General features: G+C 30.5%; 2 protein-coding genes across 5 annotated transcripts; one reads left to right on the plus strand and one right to left on the minus strand.

Moving 5' to 3' along the window:
* Positions 1–1,899: 1,899 nt before the first annotated feature.
* Nedd4 (E3 ubiquitin-protein ligase Nedd4) lies at positions 1,900–16,050 on the minus strand. Of its 4 annotated transcripts, XM_070643457.1 has the most exons (16): positions 15,655–15,796; positions 14,362–14,990; positions 12,011–12,172; positions 11,741–11,949; positions 11,024–11,135; positions 10,670–10,797; positions 10,471–10,561; positions 8,957–9,274; positions 8,200–8,727; positions 7,996–8,131; positions 7,867–7,938; positions 7,503–7,593; positions 7,292–7,441; positions 6,806–7,233; positions 6,566–6,680; positions 1,903–3,647 (listed from the first exon to the last, which is right to left on the minus strand). In XM_070643457.1, the coding sequence occupies exons 2-16, from the start codon at positions 14,407–14,409 to the stop codon at positions 3,545–3,547; spliced, it is 2,691 nt and encodes an 896-aa protein (XP_070499558.1). In that variant the 5' UTR covers positions 14,410–14,990; positions 15,655–15,796; the 3' UTR covers positions 1,903–3,544. The 4 variants fall into 4 exon arrangements, with proteins under 4 accessions (XP_070499559.1, XP_070499557.1, XP_070499556.1 ...); XM_070643456.1 differs by lacking the exon at positions 14,362–14,990 and having other exon boundaries at positions 1,902–3,647; positions 11,750–11,949; positions 15,655–16,049; XM_070643455.1 differs by lacking the exon at positions 14,362–14,990 and having other exon boundaries at positions 1,902–3,647; positions 15,655–16,049.
* blow (blown fuse) lies at positions 3,999–6,824 on the plus strand. Its single transcript, XM_070643459.1, has 3 exons — positions 3,999–4,626; positions 4,761–5,027; positions 5,275–6,824. The coding sequence occupies exons 1-3, from the start codon at positions 4,575–4,577 to the stop codon at positions 6,555–6,557; spliced, it is 1,602 nt and encodes a 533-aa protein (XP_070499560.1). The 5' UTR covers positions 3,999–4,574; the 3' UTR covers positions 6,558–6,824.
* Positions 16,051–16,146: the final 96 nt, after the last annotated feature.

Below are 16,146 nucleotides of genomic sequence, written 5' to 3' on the forward strand. Positions count from 1 at the left end.
CTTATTAATCAGGCTCGAAATCGATTCGACTTGAGTCAACTTTCCCATACAAGATTCATGTCGATTTCGAGCTCTGCTTATTAACTTATTTTTATAATTAATTACAAATAACATAACTGTAAGATTTCTTAATAAAAGAACAGGTCTCTTAGTAAAGCTATAATATTATTGAAACAGCAATTTGGTGATGTGTAGCTCTCATACGATTACAATCTATCTTCAAATGCGCGGACGTCTACTATTACGGATATTAAGTCTTCTTTGTAAGGGGATCCAAAAGACACCAGTCCCCATAAAATCTGGTTTCCATCATCGTCCAGTGTGATTAACGGCATGCCGCTATTTCCTACTTCGATAACTGTTAATGCAAATACAACATAATTAAAGGAATTCATGGTAGGAAAAAACTTTAAAATCTTACATTCGGATTCAATGCAAAAATACTTTTTGAAGTCAATAATTTTTTTCTTAGATGCATAATCTGCTTGGCATTTTTCATTTGAGACTCTTCTTGCATTCACTTTCCTTACTTTCATGTTGTAAACATCCAGCACGTTCCATTTTAATAATATCATTTTGTCTTTCAATTTTGAATTGCGAGGAGGCAGCATTAAAGGTTGAATTCCACTTGACGACTTTATTGGTTTCTTTATTTTTATAAAAAGAATGTCACCCGTTGTTCTAAAATGTGGATCAACATTGTACTCGAGATCAGAAGCTGAGATTTTTACTGCATCCTCATAATTATTTTCTCCTTTACCACCAATACGCACTTCTTTTCTGTAATAAATTCCTTAAATTATTTAATTACCTATTCTAAAATGTTTATATTTTACATACAAATATGCACCTGGATTTAGCATGAAGCTATGTTGAGTAGCTATCAACAAGTCGTCTGAAGAAATATTATAAAAATTAAATTATTGTTGAAATTGTGCAATGTAATACATACTTCCTACTAAAACTCCTGAAGATCCAAATACTTCATGTGTTCCGTTAGACATGATGAATTTTGCGGAACAATTTGGCTCATCGTGGAATTCCATGGTACTCGCATTTATGTTTTTTAACTTATTAGTGCTGTGCTGTGATGTATTTTGGACCTCAACTATACTGATGATAGCAATATTAATTCCAACCACGAACAAATTTACGAGAATTATGTATACTGCTTTTTTATTCATCTTTTTCAGCATTTCTTTAATTGTTTCGTCACTCATATTTGTAAAACTGGCTGTTGATGTTCGATGAGAGTAACTATTTCACAATAATTTCACTTAATATCAAGTATGTTGAAAAATTTTACGCGATTATGGATTCATAACACAGAATATGCTGTCTCGTACTACGTCTGTCATTTTAACACTCTCTAGCATAATTGCACTCAATTTTAATTATTATTTAATTCTCTTATCTATATTTGTTGATAATAATTCATAAATTGCGGTTTTTTGTCCTTAACATTTTGATGTTTTGTTTTATTAGTTTTACAGTCAATTATTAATCACTTTATGATTTAAATTGAAGTATTCTTTATCCGCTTAGCACTTTGCATTTAATTATACTTATTGAAAATAATTAAATCACGGTTTTAATTAAATTTTTCTCGATTTTTCGATGAACACAAAAACATGTGTTTTTTTTTCGAGAAAGAAAGCAATACAAAGGCAATAAAAAATGCGCGAAAACCTACATCGACATTTGAATGCTTTGAAATTTGAATTTCAAAAAACCAGTATTTTTATTGCAAGCGTAAACTGAAATAAATAAGATATTTGTAAATAAATTAAAGCTCAATGATTTTCATTCAATTTTCGTATTTTATTGTTTAATTAAATCATTTCTATTTGAATCGTGTTTTCGATTAATAGCTTATGAAGAGGTTAAAACTTTTCTACGCGAATTTATTCTTTTTTTTATTTGAAAAAATAGCTAATTAAGAAAATTTTTCATATTTCTTTGATCATGTCCTTATTTTTGACTGTCTTTAAATAATAAATCATAAAATAAATTATGCGATACTGAAATAATTTTTTTTTTACCTACAAAAATAATAAGAAGCACAAAACTTGCGATTTTTACAGCAATAAGATTAAAATAAAAATAAAAATAAAAATCTATCTCAGACAGAGAATATTTCTCAGAAAAACACTATGATTGAATTAAATTCCTCACAGAATTTCCTGCCAACTTTACATACTTAGCTCAACAAAAAATTGATAATTAATTTAAAGTATAAGCAACTAACAGGAAATCCCTTTCGTCTTCAAATATAAACATACATATAAGTAGTGAGTTATGGATAAAAAAAAATATCAAGGAAATGTGCTGGTAGGAAATAATGTTTGAAATTTGACTGACTTAGATTAGTCATTGTTTTGGTATGGAAGAAGCATAAATCAGCAGTGAGTTAAGGAAGCCTAAAATTGGCATTTTTGAAGTTAAGTTGTGTCTAGAAATGGTATAGAATCCAAATTATCCGTACGACTCTTTAAGAGCTGCTAGCTTCAACATTAAAACATAATCATAGTGTAATCCCCGAGTGACACAAATAAAGAAGACTCTGCCATGGAGCTTTTAAGGTTCCACTAAACCTCTTTTGCTGATACCAAATGAAACCACCTCCGTTTAACGGGCAATTGGCTTGTAAGCGAAGCCTTAAAAGCTCCGTGGCAGAGCTTTCTTGACATGTGTCACTCGGGATGATAAGTTCATCAAAACAAAGTTAAAGCCCATAAGCCTCACGATAAACAATTTTGAATAAAATCCAATTAAAATATCAAAATTCATCATCTAAGCAAGCCACACGTTCAAACATTATTTCCAACAAGTTCACCACCCTGACATAAACAGAAGAAAAATTATTTATGATACAGATAATTACGATTATGCATATTTTTTTAGAAAATATAGTTTCGCTGATCACAAATTACATACAAATAATTGTGATGCGTTAATCAACTTTATGGATCATTTGTTTTCTCTCAAAATAAAGAAGCAAGACAAAAATATTGTACAAAAACAAAACTTATGCTAAATATTGTTATTGCATAAACTGTTTTTCTTCTTCTTGCATTCCCGACTTCGTCTTCGTCTTTTCATCACACATTCATTGATGATGAAAAAGGCACATGAAAATTTATTTTTTTGTTGATAGCTCACTTGTTGGATGTTCATTCGACGTTTCTTTTTTACACGCTAAAAAATCTTTTCTTTTTTGTAAAATTTTTTTTGTTGTTTTTTTTTTCTTCTTCTCAGCTCGATACGAAACATAAATAAAGCACATGATGATAATGATGATTAAAAATTCCAAAAAAGGATTGATGTTTGCATGCGTCAGTAACATTGGAATGTACATATTATAAACGTTGTAATTTAATATATATTAAAAAAAATTTGATGTTGCTCTTTATAATTGTTGTTGTTCTTATCGATATCATTTTTTGATTATTGGTCAACATCCGCAATAGAATAATTGTTGTTGATGGCTTGATAGATTAAAATTGAAAAAATATTTTCATCATATCCTTTAGAATTTATGTGGCTAATCAACACCGGCGAATCCTTGTGATCCTTCGATTGCTTTGACCAGTTTCTCCTTTAGTTGTAGGTAGCTTTCGTATGGTGGGAGGTCGAGTCTGTTAAAGCTGTGAATGAGATTAAGAAAATTTTTGTGTTAATTATTTTAAATTGATATTTTATATGCTAAGTAACTGTCTCGTAATTATTTAATTTGTAGTAATATTTAAGATTTAAAATTGTAACGGATTTTTGAAATTTGAATTTTAACGGATTTGTGGATTTTGAATTCTGCATAATTTTGCTCTTAGAATTTTTGAATTCGCCTTCGCATCAATTTCATTTTTAAAATCTTAATTTATCCTAAAATTACATATTTAATAGTCAGCAGGTGATCAGAGCAGATGAAATCTTACGAAGAAATGTCTAAGAAAAATCAGAAAACACTCAAAATTCTTGAGATTCTAGATTTCCAGCCAGCAATTAATTTATTCTTCCAGAAAACAAAATATTCATTACAAAATACACAAAATTGCGGTCAAGATCAATCTAATCGACATTGAAGATCATCACTATAACACTCCATCATCACTAAATAGAACAAAAACATTCATATTTTGAGTAGCAATAGAATTCTTCTCCCAAAAGAGAAATTAATCATCACAAAAATCAAATAAGCAACATGATGCAAACCCTAGAACACATGTTACACATATTTAAGAATAACAAATTCCACTCAACATGAAATCAAGTTACGAGGACATTCAACCATTCGAAGCATAATAAATAAATCAACAAAAATTATATATTTTTTTGAGGAAATCAATCAAACTGAACAACAAGAATCAATAGACGAGTTAATCACATACTGACTTTAAATTGTGTAGAAAAAATAAGTTTGAAGTGAGAACTTCATAGTGGGGGAGTTAATGCTCTTTAGTATTTTAGCTACATTCAAAGAGTTCAGACGTCTTCCAAGCGGTGATCGTAAATGAAATAAAAATTTGTGACTGATTAAAAGCAATTATTGCTACAAAAAAATTAATTTGCAAAAAATGGACCGTGCAAGTCGGGAAAATGTCATCAAAATTAAAGAGTTCCTCGAAGGTAAAAATTTTCTAGTAGTTTTGTGCATGACATCATGTGAAACTATACAGAACGTAATAAAAAAAATGTCTCAATAATAAAAATAGCAGTCAGAATGACTAACAGTTCCAATTTAATTAAATTAATTGATGCAGATATCTACATGTATTTGAATAACAACATAACGATAAAGTCATACAGTTCGGACGACGAGCAACAACAGCAACAAGAAGAAGAAGACGAACGTCAAAGGCATGAAACGAAACGAAGAGAGCTAATTGAAAACTGTAAACACATACGGAGTCTTTTTGAGAATGAATTTTTTCATCCCCACGATGTTGACTCAACAATTTCGTATTTAGACATGAATGGTGCTGCTAAAAACCGAATTAAGAGCAGTATTTCCGATGAAAACGAAATTGGTATGTATGAATGATTATATGCAATACTAATTAAGGGGTTTGTTCAATTATGACGTCCATAACATCCAGGAATCTAAGACAATTTGATGCTCTATACATTTTCCTATATTCCTTCATGTCCACATGACATTTGAGTGACCTAAGTGTAGTGTAGATCCAAATATCAAATTTCCAATAGACGTCACTAATGAACAACTCCAAAAACTAATTGAAAATACAAATTTTTATGGCCCATGCCTTATTTCAGAATCATCAAAAGAGGAATATGTCGATATGAGCCACAGAAAGTCATCAAATAGTCGAATATCAGAGAATCCATACAATATTTATGAAGCAGCAATAAGTTTAAGTAATCAAGATTCAGAAAAATGTCCATTTACAGGATTACCAGCAGTACATTTAAAATTAATGTGTTCACCCCTAACCGGTCTATTGACAAGATTAGAAAAGAAACTCTTTTTTGGACAGTCAAAGGATTTTTATGCTGGAATTTTAGATAAATGGATTTTATTATATCCAAGTAAATCCAATGATATGGCACCATCAGAATATTTCTATCCAAAACGTCTCGTAAATGTAAAAGGCGAGAATCAATTTATTATAGTCACTAACAATGATAAACGATATCATTTTCAAGCACCTAATAGTCAAGAGTACAGTGAATGGATTGAAAATATCAATAAAATTCTTGAAGAGAATCAAAATGGTAGGATGAGAGAATCACAAATACCACAATTGTTATCAACAAGAAAACTCCCATCGCCGCCACCTCCAACACAACCCGATAGTAAAGACAACAATGGTAACAATGATGATATTGAAAATTATTATTCATTCAGTGGAGCTCCGCAAAGTATTAATAGCAATGAAGAAAGGCTTTATGAAGAGCCATGTTCAACGTCAATTGATGACAATGAATCACCGCCTAAATTACCAAAGAAAATTGGCAAGAGAATCATTGAAGAGGATGAGGTCGATCATGAATATGATACCCCAAAGTCAACAAAATCATTGGATGAGACAAGGGAAATTGTACATGATAATAGAGACATTGAGAACGTGCCTACACAACATAATGACAATTCACCAAATATTCCACGTGTTAAAGTCAGTGAGATGACAGCGATGTTATCAGGAATCAATTTAGTTTCACCTGAGGAAAAGCTCCGATCGAATAACATGATACGAAGTAGAAAAGCTCATAGTATTGAGGAAAACATACCGAATGATGTTATTGAAAGTCATAAAAGAAAATCTCCTGTTAAAAAATGGTTTAGGCAGACAATCATGCGTAGCAAAAGATATTCTCAGAAGGAAAAGACACCGGTTATTGAGGAAACAGAGGAGGAAATGAATAAAATTGTTACAAGTGTAAAAGGTTCTAAAGTCAACATGATCATAAATCAATTGGAAAAGAGTGGCCAACTGAAGGCATTAAAAAAGGGACTAAAATCACGAAAGAGTTTAGTTTACGATAATAATGAAGAGTACGAGACAGTTTGTGTGAAGAATAATGAAATGAGCAAATAAGAACTTACCAAGTATGAGCACGTGGATAATTGTCAGGTGTTCCCCATTTCTCGATTGTAAACATTTGTGGTCCATTACTTCCGTAAAGCTCTTTAAATCCGTTCATCGGCACACGAGATGTTCCTGTATATGAGATTAAGATTATATTATATTGTATGTCATTTATAAGATCGTTCGGAAGTGACGTTCATCATGCGTCATTTACGAACGTATCCATACTCAAATTATGTTAAATAAAGTGAACTCACCTGTGACAAATTGTAACAATCTCGCTCTCATTTCGTTCGAGAAGCTCAACAAAGCCCGCCAGAACCACTGAATAATAACATGATTTGCATAATAATCTCCCTTATATAGCGTATTTCTCTTCCAATCTTTAACATCAATATTTTGAATTCCACACATGAGCAATTCCAATTCATTCTCATCGAATATTTTAATATTATTGAGTGGCACAATTGATCCAAAGCCTTCTAAAAATGATCTCATTTGATCCTTTACTCTCGATTCAAATCTCCATTGAATAACCAAACGAATATATTCATCCTTATTATCATTCGTTACTTCTATTTGGCTACCGTTCTGTTTTAATTCCCTTTGACTAGTATATCCGAATGTCTCTTCGTCAACGCAGAACGTGAGCATCAGTTCGCTCGGATCATTTTCCTTTATCCACCTGTTGATTGTTTATTATTAATATTTTTCATAGCTTGGATGTATATTCTGTTACTTACAGTAATGAGTTATAGTATTCCATATCAACAGCTTCCATATCTCTCAGTTCAATTGGCTTTTCAAGCATCATTTTGTAAAATGGACGAATAAAGAAGGCATCGAGTAACTTTCCGTGATAAACAGCCATTCCTGCTACGCGTCCGATAAATCTAGAGATGAATATAGATATTAAGCATGTGGATAATTTGAAGGATATTCGAGGATACTCACTTGAAATAATTTAAATGTTCTTCATTGCACAATCCGCTAAATGGATTGATTTGAAGCGTGTAATTGTCCATCGCACTATATTCAAAAAGTCCTGGAAATGGAAATAAATGCAACATTAATACACAGTCAGAAATAATGTAGCAGTGCCAACAATTTGTAATATTTAAATTATAAGGATTAAATAAATCTCAAGATTAAATTTAATCCTAGGATTAAAGACAACTAGATTAACATACGATTCAGGTCCTAAGCTTAAAATGGACCCAGGAAAATTTGATCTAGGATGGAAACTAATCCTAGGATCAAGAAAAAGGGCAATGCAACATTTAATAGACATCAATCTATGCTTATTGATAGAACTTACCATAATATGGATTAAACATTTGTTTCGACAGTAAGAAGAACCATTCTCGCGCTAGACCACCATAATCAAGACCTAAAAATGACATGATAATTAGTTTAAAGAACATAAGAGATTAAATATACAGCATACCTGCTTCTCCTTCAAATTCTATCCATAATTTTGTTTTCAGTAAATCAGTTTTAGTTACCGAGCTAATAATTCTAAACGAATCTTCTAAAATTGATTCACGACGAACTTTAATTTCGATTTTATTAGGTACGTTTGTCTGTAATTACACAATAAGACATAATAATTAAGTTCATGGCTAATTAAAGCTAGTGTCAATTAACTTACCGGTTTTCTAAGTTGACTCTTGAAATATTCATACTTTTGCTTATAATCACGAGAATATGGTACAGCTTGTCCAGCAATATTTGGATTTGATAGTCTAGGATCTTCCCACTGCGTCGTCCTTGTATTATGATCAATAAAGAATATTCTACCGTCAATATGAACTCTCTCTTCCCATCCTTCAGGAAGTGGTCCTAAATTGTCCTCTTGTCTCTCGTCAATCGTATTTTGAACTGCATTAGGCATTGGACTTGCACTGCCTGTACGTGGATCAACCCAACTTGTTGTTTTTCTTTGATGATCAATAAAGAAAACACGTCCATTTGGTGCGACTTGCATTGACCAACCAGGCGGTAATCCAGCATCTGATAACTGAGCAGCACTTCCATTATTATTATTATTGTTATTAACACTATTTTGTCTATTTGCTGGACTATCTAAGGAACTTTGTCGAGATTGTGAAGAGCTACCTGCCGCTGAACGTTGTGTTGATGATACAGACGACGTTTCAGAATTATCGACATCATCAGCCTAAAAAAAGGATTAAGGAATTAATTAATAAATTTTAAATATATTTAATTAAGCACAAAGAAACAAAAATACGTTCAAGTCAAATAAGGACAGTCAAAATCAATACTGGAATTTTAAACAAAAATTACAAAATATACAATAATTAGCCAGCACCAAATTAAAATAATTATAAAAGTTATCGTGCGTTGTTAGTGTCTCAAGAACATTCCAACATTTAATTTTAGCTTACACTATAAGCTGTGTTATCTTCAACTGACGGTTGCCTTTGAAGCGCTGGTGCACTTCTTCTTGGTTGTGCTTGCGGTGGCTGTTGTTGTGCTTGTGGTGATTGCTGTTGTACTTCCGTTGAGTTTTGACTTCGTGCAGGTGGTTGGGGTGCGGATCTACGCAAAGTATTACGATTTAAGCTTGTCGGAATAGCTGGAGCTGGACGTGTTGGACGAATTCGACTATCTGCTGACATACTTGAATTTGGATCTGCCATCGATGAATTTATCGATTGATTATCATTGTTGGAATCGTCTGAATGAACACTAACTTCATCTTGCTATAAAGTTTTTTTGATTTTGAAAATTTAATTAAAATGGAAAATAAGCAAATCATAATAAAAGTAAATAATAAATTCCTTGACAAAGGATTATCGCTGTGAAGTTGTATTTAATCTTGATTGATTTTAGCTTACAGATAGTTCTAGCATAAATTCAATAATTAGCGAATCATTAGAAATTCAAATGACCAATAACGGTTTTTACAAATTTAAAAAATAACGGTCATTTGAAATTCAAATTTTCAAAGTTCATGAGAACATTTGTATGGTTTTTAAACATTTGAATTTCAAATGACCGTTATTTTATAAATTTTTTAAAAAGCGCTATAGTTAGAATTTTTAATAGTCCATATTAGAGCTCAAAAAGGGGGAGGCTATTCTAATCAACTTCACAACGATATAAAGAACCCATAATTTGTATAAAATGATAAGTTTTTCTTTTAAGTTAGCTTATAAATCATGTGAATAGAGAAAATCTTTTTGCAAGCGGATAGATAAGAGGGAGTTGAGAGAGAAGTAATTCAAACAGAACAGAACAAAAAAAAATAACAGCCAACACAACTCTCTACGAATTCATTGTTTTGCTCTTACACCATCACTTTCATCACTATTGTTATCATTGACTGTTTCCTGAGTATTGGATAATTGATCTTCCTCATTATTATTAAATTCTATATCCTCAACAATCAAATCCTCATCATTTGGATGTAATGCCATTAAATCAGTTATAAATGCTTCGTCTTCATCAATGTCATCAACAGTGTCCATATTTTGTAATTGTATCGTACGTGTAGGACTTGTTTCATCAATCGCCTGTATTTGTGATTGAATCTCGCCATTTGATGACACATTTGACGAATTAGATCCGATTGAGGAGTCATTATCCTTTAGTTTTTTTGATTATTTTGTTCAACATTAATCAGTTTTTATGTACACAATATTAATTATGCATGATATATCCACAAAAAATAACAGAAGTCACAGACCATCGTAAAACAAAAGAAAATTAATTTTTTTGATATTTTTTCATTCATAATTCACAAAAGAATAATCGGGGATTAAAAAAAAAGAAGAGAAGATAAAGTAAAAAAAAAATCACATGCAAAAAGTTCCTTCAAGGTCATTCCCTCAATATTTTCTGCCGTGTCTTTCGCATTAATCATTAAAAGTGAAAATTAAATAGCCACAAAACTTACGTTATTTTGTTCTGATTCATCCACACTTATGTGAAATCGTCTTTGAAAAGCTGTTGCAATGTCACTATCAGCAGATGATTGTGGGGCCGCGCTAAAATTTATAAATAACAAAATATATTATATTCAGCTTGGATGAATCACACGAAATTTTGATAATAAGAAGGAAAATTCATGACGTAATTTTAATAATTTAACTTACGTAGGTCGTTCCCATTGCGTTATTCGACGTATATGATCGACATAATATGTTCGTCCATTTGCGTCTTGACGCTCTTCCCAACCATTCGGTAATGGATCGGTTGGAACCGGCGTTGTTGGATTCATAATCTATAAAAGAAAAATAATATGTGGATGTAAATAAAGCTCTGTATAAATGAATGGAATATTGAGAACTAATGAAAAATGTGGTATTTTGTGAGAAAGATAATATTATATATGTCTGTGCTTCCTCTCTGATTCTCTCAGCTAGACACAAAAAAAAAACACATTATTTAGTGTGCATAGCTTGATAAGATATCAAAGCCGGAATAAATATTGTGTAAATTATACTTACAGGTACAGAACCATTGTCCACAATCTCCCAATCATTATCACCACGTGATGAGTCTAAATCGCGTATGAATGCATGATAAATTTCGAGTGTTCCACGAACTTTTGATCGAGCACTATTGATTAAAACAATACAAATATAATTAATTGACGTTAATACTAAGCGTAGGATATTCTTAATATTTTTTTTTTTATATCTATAAATAAACTTCTCTAGTTCTCGTTTATGTTCTAGTAAATAAATGATAAGAATTTTTACTATTAAGCTCCCAATCCAACACATAAGCCACCACAAAAGGATATTTTTAGAAGATACAAATGATAGTCACGATCACAATAAATGAATCTACTAATACTATATACGTGTAAAGAAACAAATTTTATAATTTATATGTGGTCAATTGTGACCGATGAAAGCGCATTTTCCAGCATAGAGTCAGTAGATGTCAATTAAAAATCATAACGGTCAAAAAATATTTGAAAAAAATAACGATCCAAAATGAACCGATTTTAAAAAATAACGGTTAAAATTGTCAATTTAGAGCTTTCTCAGACGTAAAGTCTAGTAGACATAACTGACCCTCGTTAGGAAAATGCACTCCAAAATACAAGTTTGTCATACAAAACTTTAATTTCGTTCCTAGAAAACATCAATTGGAAAAAAAGTAGGACTTTTACTTTTCATGGCTTGTTGGATGTAACTCAAAACAAAAATTCATACCTAACTGACCTTCGTGGTCGAAGCTGATAAACCTTTGTCGGTATCGTTCTACCATCCTGTTCCTTTGGTAAATTAATAAGCGTAAGCTCAACCATACCAAGAAAGTCATCGCGTGTAAAGCGATTCTCGTCAAATACTTGAAATACGAGCTTATGTTCATTTGGTTTAACTCGAAAGATGAATTCTTCACTCCATTCTGGATTTAATGTCTAAAAAATAATAAATGAATGATTAAAAAATAGTCCATAAAGTCTTGCATTTACTGCTTACCTTCTTCTTCGTTTTTGTAAGTACCGAATCAATATTGACGTCTCCATTAATTGTATTTAAGTCAATTCGTACGTAGGGATCACTCGCTCCGAATATATCTTTCTTCGCGAGAGATTTACCCGCAATTACTCGAATTCTTATCTGACTAGATTCTCCGTCATTCTGCAATAACATATCAGGACATATCCAAATTAAAAATTTGTTATTTTTGATGTTTTTGGCATTAATGAAATTTTAAATTCTTCATAAAAAAAAGAAGTAAAAACTCATTATAAGCAAAACTTAAATGATGGATTATATTCGATGAAAAACATTTCCGTATTACAGTCAACATGTTATGGAGTTATAATATAAAAATAGTAGTTTGACAAAATTAAAACTATTTATTGTGTAAAAATTCTATGAAGCAGCCTGGCTTTGGTGCATATAAACCCGAACAACACAAATTTCACTTTGTTTTATCATTTGGCGCAGGCTTAGCAAAAGCAGAAAAATTGATAACAAAAAATTGCCACTAATCCAACAAGAAAGGTAGAATGTTGCATAGACGACATAGTAGCTTATAGTCAATTAAAGCGCATTTTCCAGACATAGATTGAGAATATTTAAATTTAAAAAATTAACAGATGAAAAAGATTTAAAAAGTTAACGGTCAGAAAATATTTAAAAATTTAACGGCCAAAAAATATTTGAAAATTTAAAAAAACACTGGAATGATTGGAAACTGGAAGTATTTTGTCAATCAAGTTCCAGCACGAATGAACTAACAACAGATAAACAAAAGGACAAAATGCACATAACATCGTCTTATCTTAGAAAGCAGCGTTCAGCTGTTGAACAAGCTGCATTAAAATATATTCTCATCGTATATTTTGTAATTGCAACCCCACTAATCAATCAATTGGCTATCATAAAAAAGCCACCTTTTTGACTGTGAGTCGGTCGACTTTGCTATTTTTGTGTCGCTCGAGTCAATTGTCAATAGCATAAATTTTCAAAAATTTTCACTCTTCTTCCATAATTTATCATTTTTTTAATATTATAAATAGATTGCTGCGATATGCACAACATTTTTAGCGTGTTGCTTATTAATTATTTGCATTAACGAAAAACCTTGACATAATTACAATTAGTTAAAAAACAAGACATGACAATCTATTCTATTTTAATTATTAAGTTTTTATTACCTACTTAATATTTTTCTTTTGTTTCTGTGTTCAATAATGATCTTAAAGAATGCAGTGTAAAAGTGATAAGGATTTATGGCAACAGTAATATAAGATAAGTAACCGTGTGTATCCGTGTGTATGTGTTTGATATGAATTAATGGTTTAATTAAATGAAATGAAGGGTTTTTTTTTTTAAACGTGCAGTGACTTGATTTGAATCTTTAAAGTTAATTTGAATTTCACCATCAAAATGAAAAGATTCTCAAAAATTTGAAGGTGTTAATTTTAATTAGAGGTCGTAGTGGACACGAATTTTGTATGGAATCAGTCAAGTAGACTTGAGTAGACTTTTCCATACACAATCTAATCGAATTGAGTCAGTGTATTGTGTCCGTCTACTCAAGACTACTCTACTGACTTCATACAAATTCGAGTCTACTTCAAGTTGTAATTTTAATATTTAAACTTTCCTGTGAAATTGGTAGCTTCTTTTCAATTTGACATGAAATTCTAGGGAAATTTTAAAAGAAACCGTTAAAAATTTCAAAAATCTGGAATATTTCAATGGAATGGGTCCTGGAATTTTAAGGAATTTCCTTCCAAGATTTGGATATTTCCAATTCATTTATGGAATTTGGAAATTTTGCGAATTTTAAAATTTGGAAAAATTCTTCGTTATATTCCAAAATTCCAATGGAAACAAACCTTCCAAAAAATGGCATAATTTCCAAAAAACTTAAATTCAAAAATCGAAAAGCCGTTACATTTTTAAGGACACAATTATGGTGAAATTCCAAAACTACCCATTAAACAGATGTCATGAGACAAATGTTCACATTCTGAGACAAATATCCTCATATAATACATTAAATATGTATTAAAAATATTTCAATTTCCATTTCCAAAAACCTAGACAAATGTCTGGATTTTCCCAAAAAAAAAAGCTCACTCAAATGAGAAATAAGAAAAATATTTTTTTCAAAAATCCAATAATATGAAATGAGATGAAAAATCGATGAATAAATGAAGATGAGTAAGAGAAGATGAAAAACATTCAGAATGAAAAACATGAAAATGAACAAAAAAATTTCATCACCAAAAAAATTAAAGCAGATAATTAAAAAAGTTAATGGATGAGATTTAAAAAAAATTTTGACTTCATATCCAAATTCGAAAACTCACATTTAGTGTCTGTGATCCTGTCAAATATCCATATGCACTGCTTGCCATTATTTGCTTTCTATACTCTTTTTATTTATTTATTTTATCGTGTAAATTGTATTTTTTTTTATGTACTAATAATATTGTATGGAACTGAGTTTTCGTGCAAATTTTTTTTTTACCTACTTGATTGCTCTACAAAATTTTGTTCCTTCATTAAATTGTATTGTTTTGCGATAAAAAAAAAATTCTCTATTTTTTACCGCCAAATGAATTGCGAAAATCCTAATCTTATTTTACACAATAATAAAAAATAAAGTTCTTTATTATCAGTGGATTGCAGAACTAGATAATCAATAATAGTCTTTATCAACACACATTTTAAAATAAATGTCAAGATAATAAAGTAGTTTTTCCTTTTTTTCACTTTTTATCTCTGCACTGTGCGGAGTTCTCGTCTCTCTATATATTTTTTTATTATTATTATTTGGTACATATTTCGTGTATAGAAGCAAGTGCTAAATATTTTTCTTTTGTGACGTAATGAAAAAAAGAATATGATGAAGAAAAAAAAATTATATGCTGACACCAAATACTTGTCTAATGTCTTTATACACCAATTTTTTGATTTTTTTGGGTGGAGGGATTCACTGTTTAATTTAGAAAATAATAATAATAATAATAAAGTTACACAATGTCTTTCCTTATCATCAAATTATCACTTTTTAATGAATGTTAATTATAATGCAAAAAAAGGGCGCTCATACATGCTCAGTATACATTTTTTGGATGTTTTTGCCGAAAATAAAAACAACATATGTAGGAGATTCACTTTCAGTACGAATAAACAGCTTGATGGCGACACACAACATATGTATTAATTGTAAAATCGAAGGAGATTATAGGAAAAATAGAAATTATATGTTGGTGGTGTTTGCGTTATTCTAATAAATATTGACAATCTCACGTTATGCAAATGTGACAAGGCAAATTATCAAATGTAAATTGCCTGAAAAATGTGAAATTAACGAAAAAAATAAAACATTCTTTAGCTACACATCCGATGACTATTTTATCATCGTGATATTAATAAAAATAAAAGAATGTATTAAGTTAGATGAAGGAATGTGAATGTACACATCTTCGACTACACAAAAAAATTGTTATAGACGGCCAATTAACTGGACCGTAAAGTTCCCGAAAAATTACATTTACGTAGAATTTAGCATAATTATTCAGACTTTAAGGAATGAGTCATGTTGAACTGGTTTTTAAGCATCGGGAAAAATGTGAAATTGAGAAGTTGGAACTCACATTAGACTCGAATAATGAAACACGTCTTTGTTCTTCCGATACTCTTGATATTCCTGCTTGAACACTTTGTGCACGACGTCTACGCACTGGTGCTTGTGGTGAATTCGTAGCTGCTGGTGCTATAATTGTTGTATTACTTATTTGTGACCTCATAATATAACTTTTCTTTTGTAATAATTTTTTTTACTCTTCTTAATTAATTTAGATCTTTAATATTTATCATGTTTTTACACACTATTTAGTTGCAATTGTCGTTTAAAAGCACTAATGCCCGAAACTTTAGATGCTCGATTAACTAATTATTATAAAATTTTGATTTTTAAACACTTATCTTCCCGAGAAAAATTAAATTAACTTAAAAACCTTTTTTTTTTCTCAAATAAATTACCACCCTAAAGCTGAATAAACCGCTGAAAATTGCTGAATTCAAAAATTCAAATTTTTAAAATCCGTTAATTTTAATTGTGTTTTCTTTTTATTCAGGTCATTTTA

Source organism: Chironomus tepperi, unplaced genomic scaffold, assembly GCF_022539635.2.
Source record: "Chironomus tepperi strain 1889 unplaced genomic scaffold, CSIRO-AGI_Ctep_v1 contig_309, whole genome shotgun sequence".
NCBI classification, from domain to species: domain Eukaryota; kingdom Metazoa; phylum Arthropoda; class Insecta; order Diptera; family Chironomidae; genus Chironomus; species Chironomus tepperi.